Raw genomic sequence first — 21,482 nt, forward strand, 5'->3', positions numbered from 1 at the left:
TTAAGTGGGTTTTTCCCACTTTTCTTGGCAGAGTTGTTAAGTGAATCTGGTTTCCCCACTGACTATGGTTGACAGAAAGTTGTAAGGGGGGGAAATTACACTACCATGGGGTGATATATAAAAAAATCGAATAAATAAATGTAACCATCATAAATGTGAGACAGTTGTTAAATATCCAAATGTAAATCACATGACCATGGGGATGCTGCAATGGTCATAAGTGTGAAAAATGGTCTTAAGTAACTTTTTTCAGTGCCTTTAGAAGTTATTAAGGTAACTGTTATAAGTTGAGGACTTTCTGTAGTTCATAATGCATCTCATTTTGCTTGGATAACACTTCTATGCTCACATGCTTCTATGTTAACAACCACTGGTGTAACAACGTTACAGTGCGAAAGAAATGTTCTGATGTGGCCTAGAGACACTTCCATCAGTTGCAAGCCCTTTTATGCTCCATGAGAGTTTTCTTCATTCCTCTTGGCTGGGGTTCATATACCCAAGTCATGCTCGCATAAATGGCATATTGCAAACCCTAGCTGAGCAAATTCTGTGTATGCAATAGAAATATCCAGATTCCATTCTCGTTGTTTTAGGTCAGGGGTCAATTTCATTTAGGGCCTCATCAGGGTTGTGTTTGAACTCAGGGACCAGGATGGGTGTGGTGGGTGGGTGGATGTGGCCAGGGTGGGAGTGACCAGCTCGATGCCACTTGTATTGGGGCACAGCCCTACTGAGCTCCGTTTTTACTTGCGGGCCAGTCCTTCATAGTTTCCAGGGTGGCCCCATGGGCCAGATTTAAAGAGCAATAGGATTTAGATTTATATAGCGCTTCATAGTGCTTTTACAGCCCTCTCTAAGTGGTTTACCGATTCAGCCTATTGCCCCCAACAATCTGGGTCTTCATTTTACCCATCTTGGAAGGATGGAAGGCTGAGTCAACCTTGAGCTGGTGATGAGATTTGAACTGCTGAACTACAGCTAGGAGTCCAGCTAGGAGTCCAGTAGCCTGCAATGCTGCACTCTAACCACTGCGCCACCCCAGCCAGATCTGGCCCAAGTACCCCATGAGCTGGATCTGGCCCTCAGGCCTTGATTTTGACACCCCTGTTTTATGTGATTTTAACAGTGCTAATCTAAGTCGAGAACTGCCCAGATACATTCAGCATGACAGCTGTCTTACTAGAGGCAAAAATGTTTTTGACCATTGTGCTGTGCTACTCCATGTTAAAACATGCTTATTGCTCTCTAGCAAGGGAATAATAATAATAATAATAATAATAATAATAATAATAATAAATAATTAGATTTGTATGCCATCCCTCTCCGAGGACTCGGAGCGGCTCACAACAGGACAATACACAATATACAAATCTAATAGTTAAAAAACAATTTTAAAAAACCCTTATAAAAATAATCATACAGCTCAAACAAACCATACATAAATTATAATAGCTAGGGGGTATATTAATTTCCCCATGCCTGGCAACATAGATGAGTTTTCAGGAGTTTACGACAGGCAAGGAGGAGGCAGTCCTAATCTCTGGGGGGAGTTGGTTCCAGAGGGCCGGGGCCGCCACAGAGAAGGCTCTTCCCCTAGGCCCTGCCAGACGACATTGTTTAGTTGATGGGACCCGGAGAAAGCCAACTCTGTGGAACCTAACCGGTTGCTGGGATTCGTGCGGCAGAAGGTGGTCCCAGAGGTATTCTGGTCCAATGCCATGTAGGGCTTTATAGGTCATAACCAAGCCGTGGGGCCTCTCTGATCCTCGTGTGATGCTATAAAATCTGTGGTCAAAACAGTGAAGTCTTGGACTGAGGGGGCAAAGTTAGAGTCACAGGTTTGCTTTGGTTGTGCACGCCGGAGTGTTTTTCAAACTGCTTTAGCAAACTTGGATGAACTCACTGATACCGTGACATCATATGTTGGTTTTTGTGAGGACGTGTGTACTGACCGAGGTCTTGCACACATATAGTAATAACAAACCTTTGGTTCACAGCTGAGCTCAGGCAGCTACGTTGTGCCAAAGAGGAAGCCTACAGGAAAGGAGATAGGATGTTGTATAATCAGGTCACGAATGTATTAAGAAGCAGCAAACAGAAGCTCCTGTGAAAAACTTAGGAAATCAGTTCCCAGCTCATAAACCAGCCAATGTATGGAGAAGCCTGAAGAATATCATTGATTATAGCAGACATCCCTCCCTTACTGAAGAAATTTGACAACTGGCAGATGACCTGAATGTATTCTATAGGCTTGAGAGGATATTATTATCAGCCATCGCTACCTTCCCCATCTCATATACGGTAACAATAACCAAATCTACCACCTATCTCCATCCCACTGAGTTCCCCACCTCTGGTGATCTTAGAAAAAGATGTCTGTGGGCTATAGACAAAAAACCTGGGAAAGCACCAGGCCTTGCTTGAAAGCCTGTGCCGATCAATTGGCCCCCATCTTCATTCGCATTTTTAATAAATCGCTGGTGATGCGTTATGTTCTTTCTTGCTTTAAACACTCTACTATTGTCCTGGTTGTCAAAAAACCATTCATTAAGGAGCTGAATGACTGGTTGCTCTGACACAGTAATGGGTTTGCCCCACTTCAGATGAACTCGTAGTGGCGGTGGCAGGAGGCTCCGCCCATCCACCCAGAAGGTTCTGTGTATGCACAGAAGCACCCCACACACGTATGTTCACAGACCCCTCATATTCTGGATACAAACTGTTTCAACTCCTCCCCTTTATTTATTTACTATATTTATTTATTTGGACTTATATGCCGCCTAACTCCTAAAAGACTCTGGGTGACTCGCAGCCAAATACAAATAAAATATAACATAAAACCTACTAAAACCAATTTAAAACAATCTAGAATCAACAGTCAAGCAATTAAAACAGTTAAGACAACCCATGCATACTCCAGGCCTGCTGGAAAAGCCTGGGATTTAGGGTTTTTCAGAAGGACAGTAGGGTGGGGATAGTCCCGATCTTGGGAGATAGCTGGTTTCAAAGAGCCGGAGCAGCCACAGAGAAGGCCCTCCCCTGTGAGCCTGCCAGCTGACACTGTTGAGCTGACGGGACCTGGAGAAGACCGACCCTGTGGGCCCTTATCGGTCACTGGGAGGTGTGCGGTAAGAGGCAGTCTTGAAGATAGTCTGGCCCTAAGCCATATAGGGCTTTAAATATCTCAGGGGCTGCCACACAGAAGAGAGAGTCAAGCTATTCTCCAAGGCACTTGAGGGCAAGGCAAGCAGCAATGGATGGAAACCAACCAAAGAGACAAGCAACCTAGAACTAAGGAGAAATTTTCTGACAACAGTTAACCAGCGGAACAGCTTGGCTCCCAAAGTTGTGGGTGCTCCAACATTGGAAGTTTTAAAGAAGAGATTGGACAACCATTTGGACAACTCTATTATTCTGCTCCCATGATGCTTTTAGGGAGTACACTGTATTTTCAGGTACAGTGGTAGCTCATGATACGAACCCCTCGTCTTACGAACAACCCGAGATACGAACCCGGGGTTCAGAATATTTTTGCCTCTTCTTACGAACTTTTTTCTTCTTACGAACCCGCTGCCGCCGCCGCCAAGAAGCCCCACCGCCCGGCTGTCGCTTTTTGAAACAGCCGGGGGGCTTCCCAGCATCCTCCTGAACCCGAACGCCAAACCCGAACTTCTGGGTTCGGCGTTCGGGAGGCCGCTGAGAAGCCCCCCGGCTGTTTTAAAAGGTGACAGCCGGGCGGCGGTGTTTTTTTTAGGGTTTTTTCCCCCCGTTGCACGGATTAATTGATTTTACATTGTTTCCTACGGGAAACAATGTTTCGTCTTACGAACTTTTCGTCTTATGAACCTCCCCCTGGAACCAATTAGGTTCGTAAGACGAGGTATTACTGTATAAAGAATAAGAGTCACAGCAAACTGAAAGTGATGCCATATTTACAGTGCTAAGAAAGAGGCCGCCAGAGTCTCTTCCCAATAAATCAGTCATCATGCTCTGACATTAGCAAATGGACATTGTGCGTTTTTAATTCACTGAGCATGATTTGTCATCTTTGAGGTCTTCCCTATAGCTCGGGTAATCTATGTTCTGCTAGTCCTTGAGTCAGCAGAAAAAGACAACAGCATAGCTTGTGTTGCTCTGACGGTTGAATCCTATTCTGCCTCTGCAATGAATCAGTTTGGGGTGCTGCTTTTACAATTTTACCGCAGGACAATTTAAGGACAGCAAGTTGGTAGATTCCCGCAGCTTTATTCATCTACACGGCATCGGACCAGATTACTTACGGGACTGCCTTCTGCCGCATGAATACCAGCAACCGGTTAGGTCCCACAGAGTTGGCCTTCTCCGGGTCCTGTTGGCTAGACCAGTGTTTCCCAACCTTGGCAAACTTGAAGATACCTGGACTTCAACTCCCAGAATTCCCCAGCCAGCGAATGCTGGCTGGGGAATTCTGGGAATTGAAGTCCAGATATCTTCAAGTTGCAAAGGTTGGAAAACACTGGGCTAGACAATGTCGTCTGGCGGGGCCGAGGGGAAGAGCCTTCTCTGTGGCGGCCCCGGCCCTCTGGAATCAGCTCCCTCCAGAGATTCACACTGCCCCCACCCTCCTTGCCTTTCTCAAGAGGCTCAAAACTCATTTATGTCGCCAGGCATGGGGCAATTAGATCAAGCCCCCTTCCTCTGTTTACAAGATGTAATGTGGTTGTGAATGAATTGGCTGACTGATTTTATTATGTATGGGATTTTAGTAGTAATTTTTAATTAATTACATTTGTTGTTGTATTGTTTTTGTATACTGCGAGCTGCCCCGAGTCTTTGGAGAAGGGCGGCATACAAATCTAATAATAATAATAATAATAATAATAATAATAATAATAATAATAATAATAATAATAATAATAATAATCTTCTTCTTCTTCTTCTTCTTCTTCTTCTTCTTCTTCTTCTTCTTCTTCTTCTTCTTCTTCTTCTTGTTTGTCATTTGTTGGAAAGCCAACAAACTCAGACGAAATGCAGTGGCACTGACATCTTAGTCAAGTCAGGAATATCAAAATAATTCCTTGGTGAGGTTGTTAATATATATAATCTGTCTGATAGGTTTGAAAGGAACCGTCATTAAAGCCCTGAAAGCAAATGACATTCTCATGAAGAGATGTGATAAACCAGAAAGTGAGTAGATTACTACCGGTAGCTGTATAGAATGATATACAGGTGGGTAATCAGAGAGGCAATTATCTTGCCTTTCAAGGAGGCTATTCAAATTGTCTTTCTATGTACAATAATGTACAATGTTAGTTGCTGGTCTCTTGCCTAGATTTATCTGCAAGAGCCCCAGTAAGTGTAAGAACCCTGCTGGTGGTAGACTTTCTGTCTTTGACACTCCTCTTCTAGGGCAGTGTTTCCCAACCTTTTTTGAGCCGTGGCACATTATTCATATTTTCAAAATCCTGAGGAACACTGAACGGGGGGGGGGGGGGGGGGCGCGGGGGGGCTAAAGAAAAGTTTGGACAAAAAAATATCTCTTCCTCCATTTCACTCTATTTCTCCCTCCCTCTTTCTCTCTCTCTCTTCCTTCCTTCCCTTCTTTCTCTCTCTCCATCCCTCTTTCTTTCTTCCTCTCTTTTTTGCTCTCTTTCTCTCTCCCTCCTTCCCTCCCTCTATGTCTTTCTCTCTCCCTTGCTCTCTCTCTGCCTCTCTTGCTATCTCTCTTTCATTCTCTCTCTTTCTCTCTCTTTCTCTGTCTCTCTTGCTATGTCTCTTTCTTTCTCTCTCTATCTCTTTCTCTGTCTCTCTCTCTCTTTCTCTGTCTCTCTCTCTGTCTCTCTTGCTATCTCTTTCTCTCTCTTTCTCTGTCTCTCTTGCTATCTCTTTCTTTCTCTCTCTCTCTGTCTCTCTTTCTCTCTCTTGCTATCTCTCTTTCTCTTTCTGTGTCTCTTGCTATCTCTCTTTCTTTCTCACTCTCTATCTTTCTCTCTTTCTCTGTCTCTGTCTCTCTGTCTCTTGCTATCTCTCTCTCTCTCTTTCTATCTCTCTCTCTCTCTCTTGCTATCTCTTTCTTTCTTTTTCTCTCTCTCTCTTGCTATGTCTCTCTTTCTCTCTCTCTCGGGCGGGGGGTGGGGGCTAAAGAAAAGTTTGGACAAAAAAAATATCTCTTCCTCCATTTCACTCTATTTCTCCCTCCCTCTTTCCTCCCTCCCTCTTTCCATTGTATCTCTCCCTCCCTCTTTCCTTTCTATCTCTCCCTCCCTCTTTCCTCCCTCCCTCTTTTCTTTCTATCTCTTTTCTTTCTATCTCTCCCTCCCTCTTTCCTTTCTATCTCTCCCTCCCTCTTTCCTCCCTCCCTCTTTCCTTTCTATCTCTCCCTCCCTCTTTCCTTTCTATCCTTCTCTCCGTCCCTCAGCGGCAGCAAAGAAGAAGGAAGGCAGGCTGTAGAGGGCACCGAGGACAAGAGCGCTCGCTCGCTCCCTCGCCCTCTGACTTCCCTCCCTCGCTGATGAAGGGACGAGCGCGGGCACGAGCGTGCGTGCGGGCCCGTTGCAAGAAGTTTTTGTTTGTTTGTTTGTTCCTTCCCCCGGCTCACGGGAGAGAGAGAGAGAGAAAGAAAGAGCGCAGCCAGGGAAAGCGGCCTCGAGCCGAGTGCGAAATGCAGGATGCGGCAAAGGACTCCTTGCCAACCAAAAAGGGGGTGGTGGTGGTGAAGGCAAAGCCTGGGAGGCGGGGAAGGGAACAGCGGGAGACCCCCAGACAGAACGGCTGAGGGGAAGGAAAGACGGAAGGAGGGAGGGATTGAGAAGCGAAGCCAGGGAGGGCTGAGAGAAAAGGGGAGCGGCGCGCGAGAGAGAGGGGGGGGGCCGGCATTCCCGAAACGGACGGAGAAAGCCCTCTCTCGCAGCGAAAGCGCTCCCAGCCAGGGGGCTGCGAGAGAGGGCATTCTCCGTCCGTTTCGGGAAAGCCCGCCCCGGCACCCGGAGCGCCCCGCCCAGCTGGAGCTTCCCTAGGAGCTGCGCGGCACACCTGGCTGTGTCTCGCAGCACACTAGTGTGCCGCGGCACACCGGTTGGGAAATGCTGTTCTAGGGAATGTCAAGAATTTCCCGAGAGCTAGTGATCTGGAGATCAAGATGGCTTTTATTGTAGGCCCCTGAGCTACAACTTGAGAGATATTCCCGCTCGTGTGCCAGGCTGCAGTCTTTATGGATGTTGTAGAACAGTGATGGCGAACCTGTGGCACAGGTGGCACGCAGAGTCATATCTTCTGGCACGCTAGGTATTGCCCTAGCTCAGCTCCAGCATGCATGTGTGTGCCGGCCAGCTGATTTTTGGCTCACACAGAGTCTCTGGGAAGGCGTTTTTGGCTTCCAGCGAGCCTCCAGGGGGTAGGGGAGGGCGTTTTTACCCTCCCCTGGCTCCAGGGAAGCCTTTGGAGCCTGGGGAGGGTGAAATATGAATCTACTGGGCCCACCAGAAATTGGGAAACAGGTCATTTCCATCCTCCAGAGCAAGGGTCCCCAAACCTTTTACACGGGGCCAGTTCACTGTCCCTAAGAGGGCCAGTTCACTGTCCCTCAGACTGTTGGAGGGCCGGACTATAAAAAACCCTATGAACAGATTCCTATGTACACTGCACATACCTTATTTCTTTCTCTCTCACTCATTCTTTCTCTCTCTCTCTCTTGCTCTCTCTCTTGCTTTCTTTCTGTCTCTTGCTGTCTTTCTCACTCTCTCTCTTGCTATCTCTCTTCCTCCCTCCCTTTCTCTCTCCCTCTCTTTCTACCCCTTTCTTCCCTCCCTCCCTCCTTCCTTCCTCTCCACTTCTTTCCCTCGCTCTTTTTCCCTTCTCTTTCCCTTTTCTTTCTTTCTCTCCACTTCTCTCTCTCTTTTTTCCCTCTTTCACCCTCCCTCTTCTCTCCCCATGGAGGACTCACCCGACAAGCCTCCACCCGCCGACCACGGACTCCCATTCAATCCCCATTCAGAAAACGGGAGCTAACAACTCAAAGAGGAGGAGGCGGCGGGTGTGTGCGTGCATGTGTGTGTGTTGTGCCCAGCTCGGCTTTCGGCAAGCCTTACTTTACCTCGGGTGAGATCAGATTGAGGGGGACGTTGTCACTGCTTTTCCAGTGCGGCCTTGGAAAAGACCCGCGGGCCAGATAAATGGCGTCAGCGGGCCGCATGTGGCCCGCGGGCCATAGTTTGGGGACCGCTGCTCCAGAGGGTCCATGGGGGGCAAGGGAAGCTGTTTTTGCCCTCCCCAGCCATTGAATTATGGGTGTGGGCACTCACGCATGCGCGATAGCCCACACCCACGCTCTCTCGGCACTCTAGGAAAAAAAGGTTCGCCATCACTGTTGTAGAACCTCAGTCTTAAGAAGGATGCATAGATATTTCAAGAGCTGTCCTCTGACTCATCTCTACTAGAGGAAGGCGAAACTATGGTGACATGAACCGGAATGGGAACATTAGATCCACCCAATTCCTGGTACGTCTCAGCCTTCCACGCAGCTCTGGATAATGCTTGCAGCAGAGCAGCCCTTCCAGTCCTGCCATGCTCATGTCCAATGGGCCATTTATTGCTTCTTTCAAACTGAACAGCTCCTCCATGCTTGAGATGGGCGATGGCAGGAACATGTCCCTTGCTTTCCTTCTGGATTCCAGAGCATTTTTCCCACAGGTCACCTCCGGCAGCCATCTGATCTTGTGGTAGGTATTCCTAAGGGCGGTAGAAATGTTGCAGTGACCAGGGAAGTGGCATTAATTTGAAGAGCAGATGTTTTATGTGCCAATGCACTAGGATTTCCAATACTCCTGAAAGATGCCAAGGATTGAAAAATCCCTGAGTATTGTGGAAAGGAACTCCAGATCTGGCTGACCACTAGTGAGTTAATGAGACCAGGGGTTCACCTTTGAATAAATGGATTTGCTACAGATTAAATTTAGTTGCAATGTATAAAACTCTCTGCTACTCAGATGAAGTAGACTTTAGTTCACATAATCATTAGCCAGAATAAATATGTTAGTCTCTAAGGTGCCATTTCAAACTTGACTGCACTCTAGCTTTGCTTGTCCATATACTGTACTGTGAATATAGAATAGAATTGTTTATTGGCCAAGTGTGATTGGACACGCAAGGAATTTGTTTTTGGTGCATATGCTCTCAGTGTACATAAAAGAAAAGATACATTTATCAAGAATCATGTGGTACAACACTTAATAATTGTCATAGGGTACAAATAAGCAATCGGAGAACAATCAATATTAATATAAATCGTAAGGATACAAGCAACAGATTACAATCATAAAGTCATAAGTGATAGGAACAATTAGAAGACTAAGTCAGTGTTTCCCAACCTTGGCAACTTGAAGATATTTGGACTTCAACTCCCAGAATTCGCTGGCTGGGGAATTCTGGGAGTTGAAGTCCAGATATCTTCAAGTTGCCAAGGTTGGGAAACACTGGACTAAGTAAATAGTAATGCAGCCTTAGTGAATAGTTGACAGTGGTGAGGTAATCATTTGTTTAGCAGAGTGATGGCGTTTGGGGGAAAAACTGTTCTTGTGTCTAGTTGTCTTGGTGTGCAGTACTCTATAGCATTGGTTTGAGGGTGGGAGTTGAAACAATTTATGTCCAGGATGTGAGGGGTCAGTAAATATTTTCACAACCCTCTTTTTGACTCGTGCAATATACAGGTCTTCAATGGAAGGCAGGTTGGCAATAATTGTTTTTTCTGTAGTTCTGTTTATCCTCTGAAGTCTGTGTCTGCCTTGTTGGGTTGGAGAACTGAACCAGACAGTTATAGAGGTACAGATGAAAACTGAATAAAAGTGGTACCATATTACAGTTTCAGCAAATAACATTGCTAGCACATATGTACAAAAATTGTGCTATATTGCCAGATATAGAACACCAGACAATACTTTGTCATGGAGACAAGACATTTATGAATTGAACGAATGGGCAGGTTTAAGTTCATACATACTGTTTTGTACGTACTTGATCCCAAGCTGCAAGAATTAACTAGCTTTAAAACAACAGAATCATTTCTGAGCAAAATTGAAAAGGCTGGTTTTGCTCTATACAGAGCAAAACCAACATTTTCAGTTATGCTTAGAAATGATTCCTATTGTTTTAAAGCTAGTTAATTCTTGCCTTTCACAAGTTGGTAAAATATCACGGAGAGTCTTATAATTTCAGTCAATGGTTTTATGATCTCAGTCTCAGTAGTAATTATTGATTGTTCAATCCAATCTATGGCCCAAGAGCAATTACCAGGCCGAATCAAGGGATCCTTGGCTCAAATGTTATTTTTGCCTCTCTGTGGTTGCCATCTGTACCTTTGCTCCACCAGTACCAGATACTTCTCCTTAAGTAACTTTCAGGGGTGCTGCAAAGTTTACACTCTGTGAAGTTTTTGGATGTGTGTGTTTGAAAGGTCCAGCCTGGCTTTTCGTAAGACTGGAGACAAAACTATTTTTCTCAATGAAATCAGGCTTTTTAAGTGATTTAGAGCAGTGTTTTTCAACCAGTGTGCCGTGGCACACTAGTGTGCCGTGAGACATGGTCAGGTGTGCCGTGAAGCTCAGAGAGAAAGAAAGCAAGAGAGAGAGAAAGCAAGAGAGAAAGAAAGCAAGAGAGAGGGAAAGAGAAAAAGAGAAAGAAAGAGAGAGAGAGAGAGAGAAAGAAAGCAAGAGAGAGAGAGAAAGAGGGAGGGAAGGAGAGAGAGAGAAAGACATAGAGGGACATAGGGAGGGAGAGAGAAAGAGAGCAAAAAAGAGAGGAAGGAAGGAAGAGAAAGAAAGGGATGGAGAGAGAGAGAAAGAAAAAGGAAGGAAGGGAGAGAAAGAGGGAGAGAAAAAGAAATAGAGCAAAGGGGAGGAAGAGAGAGAGACAATTATTTTGTCCAAACTTTTTTTAGCCCCCCTCTCCCCCCCCCGCTCAATGTGCCCCAGGATTTCGTAAATGTAAAAAATGTGCCACGGCTCAAAAAAGGTTGAAAATCGCTGATTTAGAGCAGCGTTTCCCAACCTTGGCAACTTGAATATATTTGGACTTCAATTCTCAGAATTCCCCAGCCAGCAAATGCTGGCTGGGGAATTCTGGGAGTTGAAGTCCAGATATCTTGTTTGCATGAGCATGGTGTGCTCATGCATGAGCATGGTTTGCATGGTGTGTGCACGCCAGCCTGCCTCTCATACGGCCCAGTTCTGAATAGGCCACGGCATGGTAGGGGCCACGGCCCGGGGTTTGGAGATCCTTGTGCTAGAAGACTTCAATTTCTGCTTCTTCCCTACAGGCTCTGATACAGATTTTTTTGTTTGTTTTTTGTGGTTGTGTAGAGCTCACTAGCTGAGATCTTTTTCACTTCCTCAAATTTGGCTCTTGGGAGAAAGGAGGTCTGTTATCATGCTGGTTGCACATTTTCTACTCCCCAGAGTAGGAATCTCCATTTTCACTTCCACCATGTTTGGCTAGAAAGAGTTACCACAAATTCCGCCTAAAGTTCTAGGTTTTGCCTTAGTTTTGTGCTGTTAGGACAAGGATGTATCATGGCTCAGATTTAAACTCTTACTTGTCTTCTTGCCTGGCTCTGGGGCCAGTTTTCTGTCTCGGGAGGGCAATAGTGAGAAAACCTCCCTTGTGGTCTCTGTACAGTAGTAACTCTATATGAGATCCAAACATAATTTAGCATAAGGGCAGTAAAGGCAGGTCAGCCTTTCCAACTGGGACACCAAAATTTCCAATTTCAGAGGTTTTAGGAGTTGAAATTGGTGAATTCAGGCAACCGGATAGTTTATAACTCACATTGTGGTGAAACCCCGTGGACTCAAGAACAACTTCATTTCTAAGATCAGAATCCTATTTAGTGGAATAAGGTGCCTCTGCAGACATTTCTGTAAATATTGTAGAAGGAAGGAAGGAAGAAGAAAGGAAGGAAGGAAGGAAGGAAAGAAAGAAAGAAGTCATAAGGATTGTCCCCAGAACACGGTAACTGGAAATATATTACTTTTGTATAAGAAGCTGGCCTGATCAGTTATTATAATGGGAAGTCAATTCAATCTGGGTTTCTTTTAAAATATCTCAACAGGGTTTTCATTTTTGATGGTGGTTTCTAATTTCTGGTTTTCTTTTTTGCAGCTCTTTATCATTTTATATATTGTTGTCAATTTTCTTAGTTTTTCTTTAAATTAAAAGGCTCTTGTCTTCAGCAAATAGGTTGTTACCACCCACCATGTACCCACCTCACACTTACATTAACTCTTTTATCTTTCTTCTTCAGTTCTTGATTAAATATTTTGGAATGGACTGTCCTGGGTGTGGCCTGTTATACATGGCAGGTTTGAAGCCTTTTATCTAGCCTAGCTCTGTTAAAAAAAGCTATTGCTAACATGTTGTAAGCCGCCCTGAGTCTAAGGAGAAGGGCAGCATAAAAATCAAATCAATCAATCAATCAATCAATCTGTAAGAGAGAGAGACAAATGATCTTGACAGAGTAGCGCAGGAACCATTACCTAGGCAAAAAGCTTTTTTATAAAGTACAGAACAGTGAGATAACATTCAGTGAGATAGCACTTCAGGAAGACGCCTTCCTAATCCACTAAGTACAGTACAGTTCAATCAGACTTGCAAGATAATTATAGTCAGTCTCAATAAAAATAGTTTTGGCCTTCTTGTAGAGTGGATTTCCTGGTCTGCTCTAACCAGTGGGGCTGGCAATAGATGTCATAAGTTCCAGAGATAAATTCATCCATCCCTTCAGAGACACAGCATAGCTTATCAAAAAACAAACAATATTTTGTTATTAATAAAATATGTATGGATTTTTTTAAAAAAAACCCTCTTAATAACTTGCTTGCTAAAACTAATGCATGCTAATAACAATAATGAATTCAGAGGCAGTGTGCTATAATAGATTCTGTTCCTCCTTCAGCCAGGAAAGTTAATTGGTTGTTTGGGGGCCAACTGCACCCCCTCAGCACAACTTACTTCACGGGGTTGTGGTTACAGAGAAAAGCAGAAAGGAAGAATGCTGTGTACACAGCCCTGAGCTCCTTCATGAAAGGCAAAATATGAGGTTAATAAAAGTACAAAAGAAATAATTGTTGAGGTGACAGAATCAACAAGCTTTCCAATCAACTGGTTTTATTCTCCCCCCAAATACAGTATCAACAGGCTGTTTAATTGAACAGATAAAATCAAAGAATTTGTGGGATGGGGTTTTCTTAGAATCACATTTGTGACTAGGCAGAATGAAGCAGACACTCCATGCAGCTAGCTTGGAAGTCGAGGCTGATGGATCCTCTCATCGGCCTTGTCTTTGTTGTCCCCAGATGCAGGGAAAAAATGTGGACCCGTTGCTAATGTTAAAGTAAACTTTAGTTACTAATCCAGTTTTTACCATGGGATTTGAACGTCTCAAGTAGCAAAACATGTCAGGCCATCCCTGGAAACTTACAAAACAGGTAACAGCAGCTAAGCTGATCATGAAAAAAAACACAACTGTATATCCTGAATTCGTAACAATATGTCTATGAGACTGAATGATTATGAAACAATGTGGAAGCTTCTGAGTTTCAAAGAACTCTAAAGCTGACCAGATAGTTTAAAAAAAATTGCAGGAAGGGCCAAGGAAAGGGGACGAAAATGTATTGAGCATTTCTCCATTAGGTTCCAGTCCTGGACTGAATGTTTAAATCATCTGGAAGATGTTAATTGGATGTAATCAGATACAGAACTGTGTGAACATTGCACTAAAGTCTTGCCAAATCATGCAGAGAAATGAAACATTGAAACAATTGTCAGCCCCCTATTCTTGGAAATAAAACATCCTGCGGTTAAAAGACAAAATTCTTTCCATCTTTGTGAAAGATGTAAGTCCCAAAGTATGAAGCTAAGGTGGTTTACTGGTTGTCACCATTTAAAAATCATGCTTGGAAGGTAAAAATATTTTCTCTGACCATATTCAGAGAATATTCATGTACCCATATACAGTGATACCTTGTCTTACAAACGTAATTGTTTCTGGGACGAGGTTCTTAAGGTGAAAACTTTGTAAGACGAAACAATGTTTCCCATAGGAATCAATGGAAAAGCGATTAATGTGGGTGCAAGCCCAAAATTCACCCCTTTTGCCAGCCGAAGCATCCGTTTTTGCGCTGTTAGGATTCCCATGAGGATCCCCTCCATGGGAAACCCCACGTCCGGACTTCTGTGTTTTTGTGATGCTGCAGGGAAATCCCAGCAGGGGAATCCCAGCATCGCAAAAACGAGTGCTTCGCTGGCAATGGAAGTCCGGAGGTGGGGTTTCCCAGCGAAGGGAGCCTCAGTGAAATCGCAGCATCGCAAAAACACCGAAGTCCTTGAAACCCCACCTCCGGACCTCTGTGTTTTTGCGATGCTGCGATTTCACTGAGGCTCCCCTCGCTGAGAAACTCCACCTCCGGACTTCCGTTACCAGCGAAGCACCCGTTTTTGCACTGCTGGGATTCCCCTGCAGCATCACAAAAACACGGAAGTCCGGAGGTGGGGTTTCCCATGGAGGGGAGCCTCAGGGGAATCCCAGCAGTGCAAAAATGGGTGCTTCGCTGGCAATAGAAGTCCGGAGGCGGGGCATCCCAGTGGCAGCGGCTTGGGTTTGTAAGGTGAAAATAGTTCGTAAGAAGAGGCAAAAAAACTTAAACCCCGGGTTTGTATCTCGAAAAGTTTGTATGACGGGGTGTTTGTAAGACGAGGTATCACTGTATTTGGGTAAATCATAGTCTTCCTGAAATATATGTTGATGATCCTAGGGTTGAGATAAATGTGTACATTTCAGATCTGAACATTTAATGAGTGAGGGGTCGTGCTTGGTATAACATTTGAGCCATGTTCCATTTGCATTTCTGCTATCTCCTTTTCATTGTGGGAAATTTCCCTATTTTTCCCCTGTACTTGTTTATGGCCCAAGATTGTGACTTGCAGTACAAGGAACCCTTCTTATTTATTCAAAGTCTGGAGATAGTTGCCAAGTAAAAATAGTGCCAAGAAAATTGAAAGTTGCAAGGGTTGTTAAGGATTTCTCACCACCTATTACTATTGAAGTCTGGTTTTCCTGCTAAAGAAAAATGAAAGTGGCCAGCAGCATTAACTGTTAAAGTCATCAATACCCCTCAAATAAATAACAAGCAACAAACCAACAGCGGGTAACAAGCAAAAAAATAATAATCTCGAATTTGTAGTCTTCGGAGAGGGGCGGCATACAAATCTAAGTAATAATAATAATAATAATTGGATTGTGATTACGAATCAATTATCCTACTTCATGAAAATACTAAAAACACTTCTGTTTCTGAAAATGAAAGTGCTCTATCACATCACCAGCAATATGATATCCAAAGAAACAAATGCATCAGTAATTAATCCATTCAAATAAAGCCAAGTTTTGACATTATTATTATTATTATTATTATTATTATTATTATTATTAATTAGATTTGTATGCCGCCCCTCTCCGGAGACTCGGAGCGGCTCACAACAACAAAACATTACAAATCCAATGGTTAAAACAATTAAAAACCCTTAATATAAAAAACAATCATACATCTCATGCAAACTATACGTAAAGCGGAAACGGCCCAGGGGAATCAATTTCCCCATGCCTGGCGACAGAGATGGGTTTTAAGGAGTTTGCAAAAGGCAAGGAGGGTGGGGGCAATCCTAATCTCTGGGGGGAGTTTATTCCAGAGGGTCGGGGCTGCCACAGAGAAGGCTCTTCCTGGGTCCCACCAGACGACATTGTTTTGTCGATGGGACCTGGAGAAGGCCAACTCTGTGGGACCTAACTGGCCGCTGGGATTCGTGTGGCAGAAGGCGGTCCCGGAGATATTCTGGTCCCATGCCATGAAGGGCTTTATAGGTCATAACCAACACTTTGAATTGTGACTGGAAACTGATCGGCAATCAATGCAGACTGCGGAGTGTTGGTGTGACATGGGCATACTTAGGAAAGCCCACGATTGCTCTTGCAGCTGCATTCTGCATGATCTGAAGTTTTCGAAAACTCTTCAATTCAAAGGTAGCCCCATGTAGAGAGCATTACAGTAGTCGAACCTCGAGGTGATAAGGGCATGAGTGACTGTGAGCAGTGACTCCCAGTCCAGGTAGACATGCATTGAACATCTTTGTGTTGTCTCTGTCTAAGGATATTCCTCGGGGCAGGAGACCTATTCTGGAAGATGTTAAACTTCAGATGCTACGGGAAGGAAGAGTTCAGCTCTGACATTGATTATAGCATGTGGGGAAAAATATAGGTACTGTATAGGGCAAATGTAACTTAAAATTGTAGACGCAGAAACCAATAATAGTTTTCAAAATAGGAATTTGAAACTAGAAGTACGGTAAATGTATAAATTTACTCAAGAAGGTTGGAATAATACTGGGTGATCTGACCCAGGTAACAGAGCAGCAGCTAACCTCTGAAGACCAAATAATTTTTAAGGATAGATCCATGTGGTATGCGTTAACAGTAGTCCAGTTATACAACTATTTTTTTTTTGGCAAATTAATATCTTCTGTTCTAACATCTTTTTCCAACCTTGATTATAACGGTAAATACATAAACCAATCCAGTTTTATACCTTATTTTTTCTAGTTCCTGAAGTGATTTTAACTTCAATGACTGTGAGATTATCTCCTTCTATATTAAAATATTAGTCCAATCTAAATTGATTACAAAGAATATGACTGCAAAGCAGAAATTACAGCTAAACAGACAGTTGGATGTTCAAATAGTAAAAGAAGTAAAGTATTTGGGAATTTTCCTAACAGCTAGATGTTCATCGCTTAAAGAAGGCAATTATTATTTAATTTTTAAAACTTAAAAAACAGATTGAGAAGGATTTAGAAAAATGGAAGACCCTTCAGTTATCACTGATGGTCAGAATAGCTTTAATTAAGATGAATATATTACCAAGTTTCTATTTTCTAATATTCCAATTAAGATTGATAAGACTTTCTTTAATGAACTAAATAAAAATGACAACGAAATTTATATGGCAAGGGAAAAGACTGAGGATTAGTTTTAAAAAATTTACAGGATGCTAGAGAAAGAGTAGGATTTGGGCTTCCACATTGGGAGCTCTATTATCAAGCTGCAGCAATGACATGGGTTAAAGAATGGATTTTATTTAGAAATAAAAGACTGTTGGTATTAGAAGGACATGATTTACAGATAGATTGGCATGCATATATGTGGTATGAGAAGAAGAAAATACAGTTACTTTCAGAGACATATTATAAGGAGTTCATTATTAGCGATGTGGGAAAAGATGAAACTGAAACCCTATACAAAAGTACCATTTTGGATTTCGACAGAAGTATTTATGCACCACAACAAATGTGCAACAGACCAGTTGTACAACTATTAAGGAATATGTGGCCTTGGCAGGTCTGTTTTAATCTAAGAAAGGATGTCACAGGGTTATTAAGCAAACATCAAAATCTCCTGCTACTTAGAGAATAGTTTAGAGGAGCTAGGTCTCAGTTTATTGGCTGAGATAAATCGTAATTGTTCAAAGAGAAATAAGCATTGTGTCTTAATCCTTGTCTGCATTTTCAAACAGCCTCAGCTCTGTGCCTCCGGAGTCTGGGATCGTGGCCGACATTGATTTGGAGAACATCCTCTCTCTGACCAGCGACAATTTCTACGAACTCAAGAGCCAACCCATTGGTGTCAGGTAGGAAGAGAGAAGTACAGCTGTCACCGGGTTCTGTGGAGCTCCTTCTGCTTCTTAGTTACTAGGGAGGTAGGATAAGATAAAAAGAAGGCAAATTTCTAATCAGATCAAATGACATTATTGAGAGGATTTTCCCTTTTTTTAAAAGGGCAGTTTATTCATTCTTCTGGCACATTTTATCATGTCACTTGCATGTAGATTACATTACTTCAGTTCAAGGCTTTCAAAATAACCCATTTAATTGTGGATGCTTCATTTATTTATCGTTGACCTGCTCAGGTTTTACAGTATTCTCCGTACTGAAGGAGCGGGTCCAGCAGTCACATGGGTTGCTCATGTCCATTCCGGTGGAACTGAGCCTAGTATTAAAAAAGCTTGCCGGATCCGCCCCTTCCCCAGAATTCGCTCAGTTCGCATATCCTGCGGTTGTATTGTGATAGCTCGTTCAACATTCGTTCAACATTCTAACACCTTCCCTTCGATCTTTTCCTTCAAAAATAGTAAGACTGTTTATCCTTATTTGTTTTACTTGCACTAATAGCGCCAGCCGTTTGCGGCTCGGCTTTTTTCCCCTTGGAGAAGTTGCGGTTTCGTTTTCCCCCGGCGGTTTTGCCGTGTACGATCCCCGCGGCCGCTTGTGGATTCTTTTAATCCTTTGGCCTGGAGGTTCTAGTGCAAGTATTATTTGATTGCCTTATTGATTCTTTATTGCATATATATTAAAGGGCTTAAAAAATACCTCCTGCGGAGTGAGACGGCTTTCTAGTCTCCTGGACTTAGTCGATCGCTTCCCCTTTAAGGCATATTCGGAGCGATTTTTCGGCGCGAAGGCCTTCGCGCCCTTTTTAAATCTAGGCCTCTCGTGTTGGCCTCCTGCCAGCCGCGTAGGCCTCAGTCCACCGCGTGGATCCCGGAGCGGGCCTTGGGGGTCCCAGGCTAAATTCTCCACCGGCTAAGCCTCCAACCAGAGTGCCTTGGTTTACTTAATTGAAAAGTTTAGGGAGGCTGGCCCCGCTGGATTTGGGGGCACGAACTCTGGGTTTGCCCAGATTGTCCTCACGTCTCAGCAGCTTCGAGGCCTCGAAGCAGGATCCATTCCTCTTGGGAAGTCCTTAAAATTCTTCTCCTTTTCTATTCAGTTATTGGCTCAGCCTTGTCTTCTGTTAATTTTCAGACTATGGCTTCCTTTCCCAAGAGAGGCACAACTAAAGGTCCCAGAGAGGCCAGGCCTACAGGCGATGAGATTACTAGTATCCCCCAGGCCTCTTCCTCCTCTTCTCCTGGGGCCCGCCCCTCGACTAAGGTCACCAGGGCCGAGAAGAGAAGGGACCTAGCCCTACAAAGAATCCATGACAAATCAGCAAAACGTTTAAAAGTGCAGGCCCAAGTACTCAGTAGTCAAGACCCCCCAGAGGCTTCTAGTCTACCTCCTTCTGGGGTCCCTGTGTTATCTCTGGATGAGCCTAACCTAGACAGACCCCAACCTAACCTATGGGGCATAGGGCCAGAGGAACCAGATATTATTGAAGATTCCTCCCAGCCAGGATCCTCCCAGGCCTTTAGGGATTCTTCTGCCATTCCTGCTGATATTTCTAATTTACCTCCTGAGTTCCAATCTATTTTTGCTGTGTTGTCTAAGGCCATTGATGCCAAACTCTCTTCCATCAATGAGCTTCCCTTACCTCCTCCTCCTTCTCGTCCCTCCCGCCCCTTGGGTTCTTCCCCAGCGGTTAGGGCTCCTATTCAGGATGATTCAGATTCCTCTCAGGACGAATATGAGGATATGGAGGATGATGAGGACCCTTTCCAAGGGCTATCAGATGATGAGGAATCCCAAATAAAGGTTCCTTCTCCAATTACCATTTTCCCTTCTCAATTATTCAAATCTCTCCTCCTCAAAGCTAGGATTTCTACGGGATTAGCGGCCCAGGAGAAACAAGCCTCCACTTCCACTGATCCCCCGGAGGAGAATTTACCTTATTTCACTGAGGAACAGGAGGATAACGAGGTAATTCCTATGCCTAAATTGTTTAAAGATGCCTTACTCAAACAGTGGGATTTCCCAGCCTCTAGTCTTAATCCCTCCACTAAAGACAGGAAGTTGTACAAACTTTCCTCTTCCTATGAAGAGCTTCTATCCTTTCCCAAACCGGATGAACCTGTCAAGATCCTTCATTCGGCAGCGGCTGTGCTGGGAGAGGCGGAGGAAGTCCTCCGTCCAGAGGACAAGCGCATTGAACAAATGCTCAAAAGAGGATTCACGGCAGATTCCTGGGCCATTAAAAGTTCTGCAGCAGCCTCCTTTTTCTCCAGAGCCATGCTGCTGTGGCTTCGCCAACTTCAACAGCATATTCCTCCCGATGACTTGAGAGGTCAACAAGACTTCAACAAGGTCTTTGCAGCTGCCCAGTACGTGGCTGATGCCACCTTGCAATCTACCAGATTTTCTGCTAAGTCTATTGCAGCTTCTACAACGGCAAGGAGACTCCTATGGATTCGCCCTTGGCAAGCGGGAGTACGCCAGAAGTGGCAGTTATCCCAGGGACCCTTAAAGCGCGACCTTCTTTTCGGTGATCTTCTGGATCCACTCCTCACGGAAACCACGGATAAGAAGAAAGTTTTGGGTCCAACTACAAAAAAGGCTACCAAAACGCAGTCCTTTCGTCGCCCGGGGCGCCAGCAAGATCAAGCGGCTTCCTATCAGAGATCTCCAGGTCAGTATTCCCCCCGCTTTCGTTCCCAAAGTAGGAACTCCAGGGGTAGAGGTTTTCGCTTCCAAAGGGGAGCTTCTTCTAACAGGGCCTCAAAGAAACCTAGATGGTAATCTTTCCTCTATTCCCATAGGGGGTCGCCTAGCTCATTTCGCCTCAAATTGGCGTCTCACCTCCAAGGACCCCTGGGTCATTGACACTGTTCAAACTGGCCTTCTTTTAGAATTTATTTCTCCTCCCCCCAAACGTTTTATCTCCTGCCCTTCTCCCAGGTCCTCCTCAGATTGTAACCGTATGGAGGAGGCCATTTCTCATCTATTGTCCATCAGAGCCATTCAACCGGTTCCTTCCGGTCAGAAGGGCCTAGGTTTTTACTCCATTTTATTTATGGTTCCAAAATCCTCCGGAGGTTGGAGAGCTATTTTGGATTTAAAGAAACTAAACCTATTCATCAAATATAGGAAGTTTAAAATGCACTCCTTATCTTCTATTTTGGCCGCCATTCACTCCGGAGATTTCATGGTCTCCTTAGACCTCACTGAGGCCTACCTTCACATTCCTATAGCCAAATGCCACAGGAAGTTTTTACGTTTTTCCTTTCAAGGCAGGCATTTCCAGTATAGGGCGATGCCATTTGGCCTTTCCTCGGCCCCTCGGGTCTTTACAAAGCTCTTGGGGTCCCTGGCGGCCTATATCCGGGCGTCTCCCATTCACATTTTATGTTATCTTGATGATATTTTGATTCATGGGAACTCCCTAGAGAAAGTGAAAACAGACCTTTCTGTCACCATGTCAGTCCTTCAGGACCATGGTTTTTCCATCAACTTTGAAAAAAGTCACCTCCAACCTTCCACATCCATTTCTCACCTGGGTTCCATTATCAATTCAGAATCTTCCCAGGTTTTTCTCTCTCCCGAGAGAAAACTCAGTATAGGGGAGTTAATTTCTAACATTTTATCTAATTCTTCAGTATCCATAGTAACTCTGTCTTCCCTTTTGGGGAAGATGGTGTCATGCATAGGCATCATTCCCTGGGCTCGCCTTCATGCTAGGGAACTCCAGTGGC

General features: G+C 44.2%; 1 protein-coding gene across 1 annotated transcript in view; it reads left to right on the plus strand.

Moving 5' to 3' along the window:
* Positions 1 to 21,482, plus strand: part of TFE3 (transcription factor binding to IGHM enhancer 3) — a 58,239-nt gene that overhangs the window by 10,754 nt on the left and 26,003 nt on the right. Inside the window, exon 2 of the mRNA XM_070741240.1 lies at positions 17,592 to 17,705. Coding sequence (XP_070597341.1) covers positions 17,592 to 17,705 — 114 coding nt within the window. The remainder of the gene's footprint in view (positions 1 to 17,591; positions 17,706 to 21,482) is intronic.

Source organism: Erythrolamprus reginae, chromosome 2 (genome assembly GCF_031021105.1).
Source record: "Erythrolamprus reginae isolate rEryReg1 chromosome 2, rEryReg1.hap1, whole genome shotgun sequence".
Classification (NCBI taxonomy): Eukaryota; Metazoa; Chordata; class Lepidosauria; order Squamata; family Dipsadidae; genus Erythrolamprus; species Erythrolamprus reginae.